We start from the raw sequence: 17,698 nt of genomic DNA on the forward strand, positions 1-17,698 counted from the left end.
TGGACAACACTACAGCACCCCTTTAGGACTGGGACACTGCACAGGACTTTGGAGTGGACACAGCCCCTATGGAGAACTGACTGCACAACACAGTCCAGCCAGCCCCTATGGACTTTGAAGTAGTGGACACAGCCCCTATTAACAACAGCAGCACAGCACAACACAGCCAGCCCCTATGGACTTTGAAGTAGTGGACAACAGCAGCACTACACTACACTACACTACACAGCCCTAACTCCCACCCTCCCTCTTCACTGTCCACAGCCGAGTGAGAAAATGGCGCCGACGCGGGTACCTTATATAGGATCCAAAACCCGCGAGACTCGGAAGGCGGGATGATGACGTTTTGCCTCGATTTCAGATCCGAGTCAGGCGGGAAAAGTCGAGCCTGATTCGGATCGGACTCGGATCGGGGGGGCTCGGGGGGGTTCGGATTTCAGAAATCCGAACCCGCTCACCCCTAAGTGAAATCCAACCATGTCTCTCTGGCTGTCAGGATAGTTGAGGGATGAGCAAGCTACCTGCTTATTTATTACTTTAAACAGTGCCAGCACAGATCTTTTCTTAAAATGGCAATAATTCCATTCATTTCAACTAGGTTTTTTAAATGTAAGTGACACCAGAGCCGTAACTAGACTTTATGGTGCCCTGTGCTAGAGAGAGCATTGGCGCCCCCCCCCCATTTTTGAAATAGGGACATAGGATAGTGCACCTGATAAAGGGCCATGGCCTCATGGGGAAGGGGCAGGGAAGAGATAGTGGGGTCAGGAGATGCTCGGGATAAAAGAAGAGGAAGCTACAAGTGTGAATGGTAATAAACAGGAAAACTGACAGGCCCGAACAACGCCCCCTGCCCTGTGGTGCCCTGTGCCATGGCATTGGCACACTACCCTAGTTACGGCCCTGAGTGACACACTTGAAAGAACTTTCTAAATTGTGATGAATGGCCATTGAATTAGATGAGTAATTTAGACTTAAAAAAACATGAATAAAAAAAACTGGTTTAATTAAGTTTTTAAATTGATGCTACCTATGCTATTGCTTGCAGTTGAAAGAAAATAATTTTAACAGATTAGAGAGTTGGGAAACTGTTTGTACAGTATGGCAACCTATAATAATTTGTTATATTGTAGCCTCATTTGGGCAGGGCCATCTTTCCCATCTGTTTCAAGTCATTGTACATAATTCATTTGTGCCATGATCCGTTCAATGTGCAGCACTGCCTAATATAAATAAATGCACTTTATAAATAAAAAAAATGTAATATTTTTTTTGTCCATTTTTACTTTTAGCAGATTACCTTCTAATGTGTGTATTTGTATACTACTTTACATGTTTAGAACTCCCATAATATTAAAATTCAAATCCAAGATACCAATTTTAGTTTTCTCGGGCCAGAAAGTCCAACCTTAACTTCCTTTTTGGGTCCCAAATAAGACAAAAACATGGCAGCCATATTCCCTTTTCACTATCACACCATGCTGAATATATTTTGGCATACATTTTTGATACACAGACATGCAATAGATTAAGGGGAGTTAGACTATTCTTCTAAGTAAGAAAAGCAACCACCCGAAAGATTAATTTTGTGTTTGATATACTGCAGGTTGTGTTTTTCACTTGTAACCAACATTTTAGCTTCCTTATTCACCCTCTAACATGTAAGATGTCTTCTTATATTAACATTCCTAGATTTAGATGTTCTACCACTAGAGGACAGGGAACTTTTGATCAAACATGGTTCTTTAAACAGTGATTTCCCCCAATGTGTAAAATGCTTCATTTGAGTGTGTTTCCTGATTCAGTGCAGATAATGACTCTTCCTTAATTGCTAAGCTGCTTGTTGCTCCAATTATTCATCTATAAGACCTAGATTTTTTTTATTAAAGGTTTTGACACTATATCCTCTGCACTACTGTGGTGTATGTTGTATTTAATGAAATATCCACAAATACAAGAAAAAATTCAGAAGGAAATTGGTAAGACGTGTGTTTCATTGTTAACAAAGTTTTTGTTTCTACAAGTTATTGCAAAAGTATTTTTCCCCTCTGATGAAGAATGCAGATCTATCATACTGACTAGGAAGTTTTATGATGTCAAATTATTTTCATGCTTGGTTCCTGCCCCCAAATAACCCGGGTATTAAAAAAAAATATATCAACAAACTGCAACAGAGAGTGGGGGTAAAGGATCGTGTTTAGAAATAAATAGATGATAAATAGGATATGAAAAGCATATACTGTATTTCAAAACAATGTGAAAAATAGTCTGTGATAGGTCATAAAAAGATTCAATGGAAAAGCAAAATTCTTTCTTTCTTTCTTTCTTTCTTTCTTTCTTCACAACAAGTACTATTTTAATCATAAATACCTTCTCCCTTTCCCATTACAATTGTAGACTGGTATAAACAAAGTATTTGAAAATACGACCTTGTATCTTCTCCATCATGTTGTATGACATATAGTAGTGCTATATCCCTTGACATTTCCATTTGATCCTTTCAATATCCAGACATATCTGACTGGTAATAGTATGGGCAATACTAATGTCGCTTTTTATTTTTTTTATTTTTACCCCGGTTATTATTTTGGTTTTTCCCCTCAGACTGACCTCCCTCTTCCTTTGTTCCTATTTTCAATCTATTTGATAAGCTCAGCTGATAAGATTGTATTGTATTATGTAGGGAACAAGTTAAAAAAAATAACATCAAAATTCACCTTATTTTGATAGTATATATGAGGTTATATCTGTTTCAAATATATTCATATTTATTTTGTCACTAATAACCTTGTAAATTCTTCAGATGTGTCAATAAAATGTTTTTTTTATAAAACTAATAAATAGGGAAATGCAAGACAGAATTATTAATAAAATCAGGCTTATCTAAGTATGAGGACAGCTCTTTCTGCACTGGGGGGTCTATTTACTAAGCCTTGTTAGGAGATACCTAACCCGCAGGCTGTTTCAGTGGGGTGTCGCGCCGGAGGGCAGGGAGCTTTTTGCCATTAGAAATACGGCAGGGCACAGCGCCTCGCTAAAATAGCCAAGCGGGAACACTATGTACATTGACCACCATGTAATTAAAAAACCACTAACCATTCATGAATGTAATATACAGTCTTCATAGACTACTATCGTATATGGGGGGTTCTAGGCAACTGGAAACCCCTCTTGCGTGCGCCACTGAGGTAAGCATATTTAGTTAAGTATAAAACATAATAGTAATATATATTAATGCCAATTACAACATTAACATGGAACCAGGTTCACTATCGCAAACTGACCTGCATATTAGTACTGTAACACAAGCTAAATGTCAACCCTGAAAATAGGACGTGTTAAATCTATTCAAATATTTACCTAATCATAAATAAATTGTAAAGTTCAAATATAATTAACAGTGTATTGCAATTGTGTTTAAAATATACTGTACTTCATTTGATTGCAATTTCTATAATTGTAAATGATGTTATACTAATTTTTCCATCACAGATGAGAATATTGGAATTAGTAGAATGCCCAAATTTGACGATAGAAAAGACATGCATTACACAGAAGCATTTATCAATGAAGTTATGAGACATTCATCGTTTGTACCATTTACAATTCCACACTGGTGTGTATATAATATATTCTATAATATATTATTTTATTAAAGAAAACGATTGCTCTCTAAAGCACCTGCTGATAGCTCTTAGCCTATCAGCAGATGGCTTCTATGGCAGCACTTGGGAACTTTCATTTCGGGTAGAGAAAATATATGTTTATACTGTACAGTATGTCGCAGATCATTGTGGAACTTGTTGCAGATGCAGAACAATGTGGAAGCTACAGGCAAACTACTGGCACTTCTGGTAAATGCCAGAGGGGTGATGGCCTAATGGTCCAGTCCGGTGTAAAAGCCTGGTCGAGTAGTGCTCTGCTCGGCTGGGATACTGAGATGTAGACGTGCCATGAGGCCAGGCCATGTGATTCATGGCACACCCCTGTGAAATTTAGCCACGCTTTGTGAAACAAGGTCACACCTCTTTTAAGCAAGCACGCATGTCGTAGGCACAGATGGGACTTCTAGGGATGATCTAGAGCCCCAGTTCAACCTTGATGTAGAGCATACTGTATATAAGAAGAAAATTATTTTAAAAAATGACGCTACCCACTTAGAGAGCAATCCGCAAATCACTGCAGAACTTGTTGCAGATGCATTAAATTTATTTAGCCACTGTACAGTGTACTGTATATAACATACATAAATTATGCTTCTTGCTTAAAAAACAAGTCACTAATCATTGCAAGAAGAGTATTTTTTTTAATGGTATATAGTCTATAGTATTGTGTTATTTACACTATTGAAACCTACAGTAAAATAGAAAAATCTCACTGCATTGTATTACATTTTGCTGGGCCGTGGAGGTGCCATCATATATGGTACATTCAGGCAGTTATGATCTGGGAGCAAGTAACTAGATTAATTAAATATCAGGGTCTTGATCCGGATACACCTTTATGGAATTCGAAGGGGCTGATGGAATTAGGGCCCTCATTCAGAGTCGATCACAAGAAGCGATCGCTCACTCTGAATGAGGGCGGGCACTTCTTGTTTTGAAGTGCTGCCTCCAGGTCGCAAGCTAAGCTGTGGGTTACCACCCACAGCTTAGCTTGCGATCAGGGTGATGGTTGCGATGGTCATCACCACCGCGACCATCGGGGCTTACGACCAGACCCTAAGGTTGAGTCTTGGCACTCGTAAGCCCCAGAGAACTTCCTGCTCTGTTTGATCAGGAAGTTCCCCACTGACATCATCAATGATGTCAGTGGGGCCGCCCCCAAACGGCAAGCGTTACGACTGGAACCCCTCCGTTTGGCCGGGCACGCCCCCGGCCTGCCCAGCAAACGGGGTGAGCTGTCACTCAACATCGACAGCTCGCCCCGTCTGCTATGAGACCCCTAGCGACGGATCGTCCGTCGCTAGCCAAGTCTCGCGCTTGCGCACGACGGAGCCGGCTCTGTCGTACACATGCTCTGTGGGGACCATCGACCCAGTTGCGAACGCATCGGCGCTTGTGACCGGGTCTGAATGAGACCCTAGGTCCCTTGCAAGTTGATAGCATCTGGAGTTCCAAAGGAATGGTTTCTATAGGTCAAGTATATATTTCTTATATATTGAAATCCTTCTCACAGCTGCAAAGTGAGTTTGCCATACCAGTTTCCTATTTTTTGGGCATATCCAGTTGAGACATGCACTTTCTGTCCAGTTTCCTGGGTCATCCCCATATATAATAGATTCTCCTGTTAACATTTTTAAGGGATCTTAGACCAGGTAAAACAATATCTCATATATATGGATTTTTGTCAAAAGTTCATCACTGTGAAGATCTTCCTAGACATAAAGATAAATGGGAGGGTGATGTGGGGTTAAAGAGTGATGAAGCGTGGAATACTGCATTGGCATCTCTTCGCAGTGCCACTAATTCAATTAGATTTCAGCACATACAGTTGTTTATTATCCATAGGACATACGTTACTCCTGTTACACTTATGAAATTTGCTGGTAGGGATTCAGATGTACAGTATGCCCAAAATGTAATTTATTTGCTCCAGGAACCTTTTGGCACCTTCTGTGGGAATGCCCTTTGGTGAAGGTTTTTTGGAGCAGCATTTTAATAAACACAGGTGTAACTTCCACCGTGATAACTCTTAGATTTTGTTGCCTTGGTATAATAAACTCTGGTGTTCTTGATAAATATATTAAACAATATACTATTAATCTATGTTCTTTAGCAATGGTGGTTATTGCTAGGTCCTAAGTGGCACCCATGGGGCCTGAGGGGAGAGTTTGGAAGGCACTTATGAATTCAACTGTTACCCACGAGAAATATACATATAATTCCTGTAATGCTAAGTCTAAATTTGAAAAGATTTGGTGCAGATGGCTCCAGTCCCAGTACCATAATACATTAGCTGATTCTGATTTGATAGTCAAGGCTATCTTTTATAAAGGTAATGTATATACCTTTCTAGGTTTTCTTTTTTTAAACCATAGTAAGATTTTAGATACCATGAAAAATTGTTGCTTCACATATTGGGCCTGATTCAGCCAGGAATGCAGTTGCTTATGCGCACGCAATCGGCCGATTGTTGCGTACTGCGCATGAGTATGCATCGCAGTCCACGTGCGCGAACTAGCCACGGAGCTCGTGACTATGAACAAAGAAGATACGCAGGCCCATGGCAGAGTGATTGACAGGAAGTACCATTTGTGGGTGGTGACGGGGGGGTGGTAAGGCGAACACAGGCGTGCCAGTGCGTTTCAACGCCATTGCATGGGCATGCATAAATTAGTCACTGCGAAACCAGATAGCATGCACCGAAGTAAGATATCCTGAATAAGGTCTTGGCTTTCCTAACTGTCCGATGTTACTCGATGTTACCGTTTGTTTCTCTATGTTGTTAAAGTATACAGATGTGAGTAAGGGGAAGTGGGCGTCCTTATGTTAGGCTTCGATCAAAATGTGAATGCAAACATTTAAATAACATCGCTGATATTAGCAACGCAGTTGCATGTGTATAAGTAGAATATTAACCCATAGTGAATCAGGCCCTTTGTTTGTACTGTATGTATATAAATAGAGCCTGTACATGTATAAATACTGTTCTGGTGGCCAGTAGACATTAAAGTTTATATGAATAATGGAATCACATTTAGAATTTGCACATAAGTTGAATCCAGAATAGTTGGAACCTAAGGTAAATAAAGTATTATATATCACTATATCACTATACACAGTTAATAGTACTATAGTAATCACGAAAAGGAATATTACTTTCACAATTTTTAGAAATTTGATACTATTGTAAATAGGATGTCATAGATATGGGACAATGGGCCTGATTCAGAGCCACTCGTAAGCGGCAGTACGCTCGTTCCGAGCGATGTTCGCACTTCTGCGCATGCGTACGGTTTATAATACGCATGCACGAACCAGTCAGTGCGGCCGAAAAACGTTTGTTCGCTATATAGCGAATGCCTGCTACTTTGAGTGACAGGATGAGGCGTATGTGGGTGGTAACAGGGGAAGGTGCTTGAAAACGGGGAGTGGAATTAAGAACGCAGGCGTGCTTAAAGGTCAAAACGGGCGTTTTATGGGTGTGCATAATTAAAACAGCAGCGTCATTGACCATGTCACCTGGTTGTTTTATAGTCAAAACTGCTCGCAATATAGTGGTAGGAAAAACCAACCACAAGAATAGCGAGCAGTTCATACGCTGGTCGATGTACTCGATTAATCTAATAAACAGCGGACATGACGTATGATGCGAGCGGCCAGGGGGCGTATTTTTCAAATAAACATCCGCAAGTTTTATTCAATCGTTCTGACATGGAGGCGTGAACAGACCGCAAAGAGCGAACGGTTCATTTGAATAGCCACCCCCTTTTTCTGAACGAGCGAGCGCTAATTGCGTCCGGCTCTGAATCAGGCCCAATATTTTTACTGTTATTGTATAAGTAGCTGTATGAATAGTAAAAATAGATTTAAAAATATTAAATTACATGTATAATTACCACATATGTTCAATAGTGATTATAGTTAATTTAGTAGTATTGCTTAAGCACATTTAGTTAATATATATGTATATTCATATTTGATTGACCAAATCTGGATTTACACTTGGTTATTAAGTGGGATACCATAATAAATAAAAAAAAATGATTTGAGTATGTATTTTAGCACATGGTTTTGTTATGTATCTAATTGCATGTGAACATTTTTGCACTATACTGTTTATATATTGTATACCTGGTATACCAGTTAATGATTAATTATAGTAGATTTAAGTATGTTATAAAGACATAAGTGTATAGGATAAGAAAATAATGGAATTATTTTATGTATTTTGTGTTTAATGTATTTTATGTGTTTTGTTATATGTAATGTAAAATGAATGAAAAGTAATCAGTTTAAAAAAAGGTGAAATTCTAACATGTGATGTCACCTATAATGAAACACTGATAAATAAAAAAACTGGAAAGGCCAAAAAGTCAGAAGTGGCTGTTAGGTAAGTGTATAATGAAATAATTATTAGTCTATAACATAATTTCATGTTGTATGTATATGTTTTGTCCAGTAATTTAGGTCTAGATGTACTAAGCCTTGGAGACAAATAAAGTAGCGAGAGATAAAGTACCAACCAATCAAGGTTAATTGACAGTAGCTGATTGGTTGGTACTTTTTACCTCTCTCCACTTTATCTCGCTCCAAGGCTTGATACACCTAGCCCTGTGTTTGAAAAATGACAGTTAGGAACTGATTGTTGTTACTTTTATAGGTATTTATCAATGCTTGGAGAGAGATAAAATTGTGAGAGAAAAAGTACCAACCAATAATCTTCTAACTTACATTGTACAGGCTGTATTTGAAAATTAACAGGAGCTGATAGGTTGGTACTTTTTCTCTCACAATTTTATCTCTCTCCAAGCTATAATAAATGCTCCTTTTTTTCTCCAAGGCTTAGTACACAGGTTCCCAAACTCGGTCCTCAGGACCACAAAAAGTGCATGTTTTTCAGGTCTCCTCACAGCATCACAAGTTAAATAATTAGCTCCACTTGAGGATATTTTAAAATGTGTTAGTGAGTAATAAATACACGTGTGCATTTGCTGCGTGATTTAGAAAACGTGAACTATTTGGGGTCCTGAGGAACGAGTTTGGGAACCACTGGCTTATATAAGAAAGTACATAAAGCCTCATTACTACAACATTGCTTAATACAGAGGTTCCCAAACACGGTCATCAAGTCTCCCCAACAGTTCAGGTTTTAGAGATATCCATGGTTGAGCATAAGTGACTTAATTAGTACCTCAGTCAATTTGATTTAACCACCTGTGCTCAACCATGGATATCTCTAACACCTGAACTATTGGGGAGCCTTGAGGACCGCGTTTGGAAACCTCTGTCTTAATATGTGGAATCAAAGTATTCTCTTTTGACAATGATGTTGTATTGGGGAGAGGGTGATGTAAGATTCCAAGAAAACCATTGTCATTAGTAATCCCAACATACTGTATAAGCGCAAGCACACATAAGGATATATTTAATAGTTTTACATTTTGAAAATTGTCAAATGTTTACAACGTTTAAAAGCAATATTAAAAATATTTTTGTTTTATTTAGCACTACCATGGATACCACACTGAATGAATATTTTCTTCCAAAAGACACTGCAGTCTTTGTAAACATGTACCAAGTCAATCATGATCTGTAAGTACTGTTTGATTTACAACAGTCATTTAAATTGCTATGTTCATGTTATTTTATTTGTAGACTGTAAGTTACTGTACTACTACAATGTAATAGAGAAGAAATCCATTCCAAACATATCTGGGCATATTTACCAAGCCTACAGAAAATTCTGTGAGCGTTCTGTCTTTTTCACATGGAAGCTTTTGTGCTTTTATTTGGAAGATTGTAGTCAATCCAATTAGGTTCGAGTTGCGAGCTTGTTTTATGCAACTCGCAGACTTCGCATAAATGCGCGCAACCAGGAATTCTCCAATCCAATTAAAAATGGCTATTTGCGATACTAGCAGCGGGGGTTTGTGATTTGTCAGCTAAATACGATGTGAGAGAAGTGAATGAAAAAGTGGAGTTACCTTCCCGGACCTCAAAAAAACTGACAATTTCGTTTGCAGAATCATACAGAAGGCTGTTAGTGGGCATAAGAAAAATACTGCAAGTATTTAAATGTGTTGATTTGTGATTTCTTTTTTAAAAAATTATAAAAAGCTAACTTTTATCATTATTTTTATATGAAAAAAAAAAAAATGCAAAAGGCAAAAAAAGTAGGAAAAAAATATGCTTTTGGGGTACTTTGAGTTGACTAAACATATTTAAAAAAAAAGGCAATTATTTCTCAAAAAAATAAATACTCTAATTAAATTTGGGGTACATAAAGCAACACAATGGTTGATTTGGGGTTAATTTGAGGCAATTTTTTGAATTCCAAAAAATTACATGCAATTTTTGGACTGTTTAAGATAATTGGAAACTTCCAATTGTGTAATTAGTCATTAGGGGAGAGTGTCAAATGGGTTGAACACAGTGTTCCAACATTTAACCTTAAAGTAAAAATTTTCCCTACCATCTCTCACCTTTATGGAGGTGCGAACGGAAATATGTGAGTTTTCTTTGACTGGTTCAATAAGAGTTGCTAACTGGATTGCAAAATGTATTCTCAGTGTGCATTTGCAGAGAAAACAGCAACTCGCGACTATTAGGATTGACCCCTATATATACATTTTACCCTAAACTAACTTCACTGTTGATTTGATGCTTATAAATTTTATATTTTCCATGGTAAATTCTGAGATGTATCATTTACAGGGCAGTATGGAGAGATGCTGAGATGTTCATCCCGGAAAGGTTCCTTGACGAGAACGAACATATTGATAAGAGTTTGATTGACAAAGTGTTGATTTTTGGCATGGGAGTAAGAAAATGTGTGGGAGAGGATATAGCACGCAATGAAATGTTTATTTTTCTAATGTCCATACTGCAACATTTTAATTTAGTCATGGAATCTGGACACCCTATCGATTTAACACCAGTTTTTGGATTGACTATGAAACCAAAGCCTTATAATGTCAAAATTAGGGATGTGCGCCGGACCATTTTTGCCGGATTTGGATTTGGTTCTAATTCGTCGTCCGGCTTTGGATTTGGATCTGGATTTGCCAAACTGCGGTGACTGGCTTTGGATTTGGATTTGGATTTGGATTTTTTTACAAAAATTGACAAAAAAAGCTAAAATCACATAAATTGGTCTTTTTTTTCTTCCTAGAGTATTATTAACCTCAATAACATTAATTTCCAGTCAATTTAGACCATATCACAGCTTATAATATTGTTTTCAACATTATTGGCCAAAGGTTGCAGTGAGCTGACTGGTTACTAAGCGACAAAGCAGCGGCACAACGACACAGACACCACAGTATAAAGCACATCTATGACACATTGCCACACAGCAGTGGCAGAAATGAAAAGTAGTGCACCCACCCAGTGGGGTACGGCCAGCAGAGTCACAGTACTTGTTTACAAAGTGTGCTACGGCCCTAGGAGTCACAGTGCACAATCTTATTAGCATTACACCGCACATAGGGCCTGATTCACATTACACCATAAAGTAGTGTCTCTTATTTATGTTACGACACACAGTAGTGCCCCTTTTACACAATGCCCACAGTAGTGACCCTTTTACACAATGCCCACAGTAGCGGTGTCCCTTACACAATGTCCCCCAGCAGTGGTGCCCCCTATGCAGTCCCCTAAGTAGTAGGGTCCACTATGCAGTGCCCCCAGTAGTATGCCCCCCATTAGCAGGCCCCCCCAGTAGTATGCCCCCCATTAGCATGCCACCCAGTAGTATGCCCCCCATTAGCAGGCCCCCCCAGTAGTATGCCCCCCATTAGCATGCCACCCAGTAGTATGCCCCCCAGTAGTATGGCCCCCCTAGTAGTATGGCCCCCCCAGTAGTAGGCTGCCCCAGTAGCAGGCCTCCCCCAGTAGTAGGCTGCCCCAGTAGTAGTCCCCCCTGTAGTATGGGCCCCCCCTGTAGTATGGCCCCCCCTGTAGTAGGCTGCCCCAGTAGCAGCCCCCACCCCCAGTAGTAGTAAGCCCCCCCAGTAGTATGGCCCCCCCCCCAGTAGCAGGCCCCTCAGTAGTATGGCCCCCCCAGTAGCAGACCCCCCCCCAGTAGTATAGCCCCCCCAGTAGCAGGCCCCTCTGTAGTATGGCCCCCCCAGTAGTATAGCCCCCCCAGTAGCAGACCCCCCCCAGTAGTACAGACCCCCCCAGTAGTATAGCTCCCCCCAGTAGCAGGCCCCTCTGTAGTATGGCCCCCCCAGTAGTATAGACCCCCCCAGTAGCAGACTCCCCCCAGTAGTGCAGATCCCCCCCCCAGTAGTATAGCCCCCCCAGTAGCAGACCCCCCCCAGTAGTGCCCCCGGCCCTTGCACAAATAAAAAAATAAAAAATAAAAACTTACCTGTATCCCCGCTCCCGCGCCGTCCACTCTGTCACACGCTGAGGAGGGAGCCGGAAGACGGAGCTCATGTGTGAGCTCCAGCCGGCTCCCTCCGTGCAGCAGCCAATGAGAGTCTGTGTGACTCTCATTGGCTGCTGTAACAAACACACAGCTGCCGCTGGCGGCTGTGTGTCTGTGTCTGTGTAGGGCAGAGCGCTATCACTGCGCTCTGCCCTACACGCGAGGAGACCTGATGTCGGATTCTCTAGTGAGAATCCGACATCAGGCGGCCGCCGTTCGGCCCCGAACGGGGATCCGAGTCAGGCGGTGAACACCCGAACAGGGTTCAGGTGGACTCGGATCCCCAATGTTCGGAGCGGTTCGGATTCCACAGAATCCGAACCGCTCATCTCTAGTCAAAATAGAAATTAGAACATAGACCTTTTTTTCTTTCTAAAAAGAAAACTAAAAAGAAGGAAGCAAATGAAGCCGTTTTCTAATGAAAGAGGTAGGTGAGTTTTGGATAAGATTCAGGGAATATGGGTGGCGCCAAAGAGCACCCGGTACCTGCAGCCTAAGGAGATATAAGGGTTTCCCCTTAGGGCACAAAATGAAATACAGGAGGACTCTCCGGTTCTGGGAGGGTACAAACATAAAACGTGTCTATGACACAAAACTGTATAACTTAGGCATTCCCATTCTCACCCATCTAGGGAAAGCGCATATATACAAGAGGATGTCACAGATTAATAAAGTAGAACTGGTAACCTTAGCATAAATAACCAGCATATGTTTATAGTATAGGAATAACACAAACAGCTTTAAAAATGAATTATTAATTTATTTATAAATGCCATTTTTCATAGTAAATCCTAGATGAGTGAGTAAGTGAATGCCTAGTTACAGCTCTGTATCATAGATGCATGTTTTATGTATGTACCCTCCCAGCGCCGAAGAGTCCTCTTGTATTTCAATTCAGTTTTGGATAAGCCTTCTTTTATTGTAGTTCTACCACCCTCCTCATGTAACTATTTGGTGGGAGTTCGTCCCTGGAACATGCATCATTATTTTGATAGCATCTGTCTGAATCTGGGTTTCACAGACAGATAAGCAGAAGCTGCCATTGCTAGTGGGCTGAATTCATCCTAGAGATTCAGTGCTGTATTTATCACAATCCGCATCTAAAATGCGGATGGGTTGTAATAATATTGCCCAAATTTGCATCGCAATATTTGGATACATCACAAGGATGTATCAATTATTGCTTGTAGGGACAGAGGGCCTGATTCAGAGCCGCTCGTAAGCGGCCGCTCGTTCGCTCTGAGCGATGTTTGCCCAACTGCGCATGCGTACGGATCGCTATACGCATGCGTGAACCAGTCAGTGCGGTCGAAATTCATGTGCTCGCAAAATAGCGAATGCCTGATAATTTGAGTGACAGAATGAGGCGTATGTGGGTGGTAACAGGGGAAGGTGCTTGAAAACGGCGAGTGGAGATCCGAACGCAGGCGTGCTTAAAGGTCAAAACGGACGTTTTAAGGGTGTGCATAATTAAAACAGCAGCGTCATTGACCACGTCACTGGGTTATTTTATAGCCAGATTGTGGTAGCAAAAACCAACCACAAGAATAGCGAGCAGTTCATACGCTGGTCGATGTACTCGATTAATTAATAAATAGCGGACATGACGTAGGATGCGAGCGGCCAGGGGGCGTATTTATCCAAAAAACGACCGCAAGTTTTGTTCGCTCGTTCAGACCTAGAGGCGTGAACAGATGGCAAAGAGCGAACGGTTCATTTGAATAGCCACCCCTATTTTCTGGACGAGCGAGCTCTAATTGCATCCGGCTCTGAATCAGGCCCACAGTTTGGTACAAAGCTCTGTTACTGTGAATCCGCTTCACACACTTCTCTATTGGGGCAATTCAATTGTTGCATGGGCGGGGATAATGATCTCCTTACATGAACCTGGGAAGAAAGGGGATCTCGGCCAGATGGAACAATAGCCAGATGACCTATAAATACTTCTGTTTAGGTATATCCAAGGTCCACCACCATCAACGCGTTTTAGACCACAAAGTCCTTCCATCTGGCTGAGATCACGTTGCTTCCTGGGTTCATGTAAGGAGATCCACTAGCCCATTATAGCTTTCATCTTCCGTCCTGTGTTTGCCCATGGTTAATCCATGTTTAATATATTTTATGGAATAAATTATCTATTTGGAGAAGCCCATTTTTCTCTTCTTTGAAAAACGGAGGTGTCGTCTGTTGGATGGATGCTGGTTAACATGAGGAGACATTCACAACATCAGGTTACATGGTCCATTAGAGTACAGGTAGTGAGCAAAAAATAGGGAGGAGCCTGTCCTGATTGGTGAAGGACTGTGGGCTTTTGTAGTGAGACTGATTCAGGGTAATGTGGGCACAAAAAAACTTGTATATAGGGGCAAACTTTGCTTGTGAAGTCTCTGCTGGCATGTTTGTTATAGGGAAGGAGAATGTTTTATGTATCCTATAGAGCTCAGTAATGTCCACACTTATGAACTAATAAACTAATGAACAAAATATGGAAAGTTGGATTAAAATAGGTTTAGGCAGTTCTCTAGCAGCAGCTGAACTGAAAGTCCCACCATTGCTCGGCAGGGCATGCTACAACCTGTAGTTCCAGGCCCACACATTGCTTACCTTTATATTAAATATATGTAGAGGTAAAGAGATACTATCCAGGCACATTACAGTATGCAAATGGATATTTCATTATATAAGGCCTGATTCAGAGTTGTATGCAAACCCGATGATTTATGTACAACTCAGATGTTTTGCAATCTGCGCATGACCAGGATCTGTGTCTGTGATGTTGGTTGCAGTGCCCCCTATGCCACAGCATGATTGACATTCTGTGGCTATTTGGGGGAAGCAATGTGCTGCATTCATGTACATGGGGGGGGGCATATCAGCCCTATTTTGAAGCAATGCCGGGGCCAGGGTCTGTGTCTTCCAATGCAGTTTCCTGGCCTCTGCAGCATAATTACACAGAACATTTGTAACCTGAGGGTTATTCAGATGCCCGATGGTCACACAAGTGATCCATTGTTGCATCTCCGGATGCAGCAGCAATCACAGAAGCCAGCATCTACTTACACAACTACTGTGGCTTTTGCATATTGTAGCTGTGTACAAAGATGCAGTGAGTGTGCTATTGCGTAGAACTCTGAATCAGGTCCATAGTCAACAACCTGCAAATGCTATTGGTACGTCTGTGGTCTGCCAATTCTAAGATGGGATAATGGGTCACAATATATTCCTATATATGCTTGGCCTACATAAGAACTATAGGAGCCTGTAGTTATTTGTTGTGCCAAAACTCTATTGAACTTAAATCACAAACACTGGTGGGAGGGTTCAAAGTTCATACCAACTGTCTTAAACTGTAATATATTTGTAATGTAATAGGAATGACCCAGAAGTGGCAGCTGCAAACACCCATTAAATCTCATGCAATGGAAATATGTAGTAGAATAATTAATGTTTATTATACAGTATTATTGTATATGAGCAACTGTGCTGTAAATTAGTCAACAATGACTTTATTTGTATAACAAACAAGCTACATTTTCCAAGGATATACAGAATTTTGATGTAACATCTATTACCATTATAATGCACAGAAGGGTGTAGGGTATTACTCTTCACTACAGTCAAATGTTTGAAATAAACAAAATACAGATATTATTAGGGTACAGTATGCCATACAAATAATATCATTATAACAGTAATAACCTCCTAGTATCCTATATGAATGCCTGTATATGGTCATATAATTCCTCTCCAAATGTAATTATCTCCTCCTTATTAATCATGCACTTAATAAATAAAACCTATTGTAAGTAGTAAAGACATCATTTAGGATTGGGTTCCAGCCCTATAAAGGTATAATGCTGCAGGTTTGTCTATTGGTTATAAAAATGTAACACAAATTGAGTTGCTGTATGAGGAAAATGGAGTAAATAAAATACATACTATAACATCATTATATTTGTGACTTTGAATTTAAGTACATTGTTACGCTTATATATTTTGAACCCTATATTGCTTCTGCTGAGGATTAGCAGTGAGGGTGATAACTTGTCTAGCAGACAGTACTGGCAGTAGAGGGGAGGTTGCCATAGAGAAGGGATGTAGTAGTAGCGAGAGTACATGCAGCGGCAGTGTCTGGAGCCGTGTGAGACTTTGGACAGTTGAGTCAGTTGATGGGGAGAGGTCTGAGGTAGGTGGATTTGGGGTGCCAGTCTCGTGAGTTGGATAGATGATGAGAGCTGTGATTAGAGTTGTGATTATTAAGGGGAAATCAAACAAACCTTCCAAAAAGGACAAATGGAAAAGGTGCCCATAGTGACTAATCAAATTTTAGCTATCACTTACGATTTACATGTAGGTTTTGCTTTCAGGTCCCATTGTCTGTAATGTAGGAATGGGGGCTGGGGTATTTACATTCAACTACAGGAACGTATGATCTAATGTGGGATCTCTTACCACTTTAGAATCATTCCTTGAATGGAAGGGATGAATGGGCTAATCCAGCACATATGCTCTGAAGCAAGTGTGGGCAATAAGCGGCCCTAAGCATGCCCTTCAACAGTTTTAGCTTGGCCAAATAGCAAAACTTTTTCAGGGAATGCTAAAATGTGTAGTTTTACAACAGCAGGGGGTCCGGTTATTGCCCACCCCTACTCTAAAGTGAAGCCCCACTTGTCCTTAGCACACATAGAAAGGAAGGGGGAGGGTAATTGTATCAAGCCGTGGAGAGAAATGAAGTGGAAATGTTGACCATCCAATCAGCTTCTAGCTGTAATTTATATAGACTCTGCTAGATACATAACAGTTACACGCTGATTGGCTGCTTTGGGCAACTTCTCCACTGTATCTCTCTCCAAGGCTTCATACATCTCCCCCATGGTGTTTACAATAGTAAGAATTATACTGACCATCCTCTAGTTTTACTTTTCAGTAGGCCAAGCAGAAGAATCTGTACATAAATGCGCACATATACTGTACGGGCACTCAGCCTGCACCCATGTTTCAAAGAAAGAATCCCCTTCCCCTCTTTTATACAATTTGAACATGTAGAAGATATTGTCCAGTGATTATGTACAGGAAAAAACACACACATTGACCCCCATAGGAAAAAATAACACACACTGACCCCCATGGAAAAAATAACACACACTGACCCCCATAGGAAAAAGTAACACACACTGACCCCCATAGGAAAAATAACACACACTGATTCCATAGGAAAAAACACAAACACATTTAGAAGCTCTACCATATGCTGGGATGTCTATGACAAGGTTTCTCTAACCTATTTTGTATAACTTGCTCCTTTATGGCATAAATATTTACCATTTACCTCCTAATTTATTCTGTAATCGTACTGTATCCCAAGTACCTTCTAATGTGTACACATGTTCTGCAATTACTTCCTTACATTTGTAAATGTATACCAAGAAACTAATTATATTATGGGCCTGATTCAGAGGTGGACACAATGCAAATATTTGCACAGTTCAGTTATTTGTCACTGAGCATGTGCAAAAAGTCTTAAAAACTGCTATGGCACATGCCTTCTCCTGGGTGTACACAGAGTCCACTGTTGTGTAGGGAGGCACTGTCTTTGGAG

General features: G+C 40.6%; 1 protein-coding gene across 1 annotated transcript in view; it reads left to right on the forward strand.

Annotated features, from left to right (window-relative positions):
- Window positions 1-10,743, forward strand: part of LOC148442293 (cytochrome P450 1A1-like) — a 29,279-nt gene extending 18,536 nt beyond the window's left edge. Inside the window, exons 4-7 of the mRNA XM_088464080.1 lie at window positions 1,890-1,979; window positions 3,493-3,616; window positions 9,171-9,257; window positions 10,380-10,743. Of these exons, the coding sequence (XP_088320206.1) occupies window positions 1,890-1,979; window positions 3,493-3,616; window positions 9,171-9,257; window positions 10,380-10,743 (665 nt within the window). The remainder of the gene's footprint in view (window positions 1-1,889; window positions 1,980-3,492; window positions 3,617-9,170; window positions 9,258-10,379) is intronic.
- Window positions 10,744-17,698: the final 6,955 nt, after the last annotated feature.

This window comes from Taudactylus pleione, unplaced genomic scaffold (genome assembly GCF_031769625.1).
Source record: "Taudactylus pleione unplaced genomic scaffold, aTauple2 ptg001573l, whole genome shotgun sequence".
Lineage (NCBI taxonomy): Eukaryota > Metazoa > Chordata > Amphibia > Anura > Myobatrachidae > Taudactylus > Taudactylus pleione.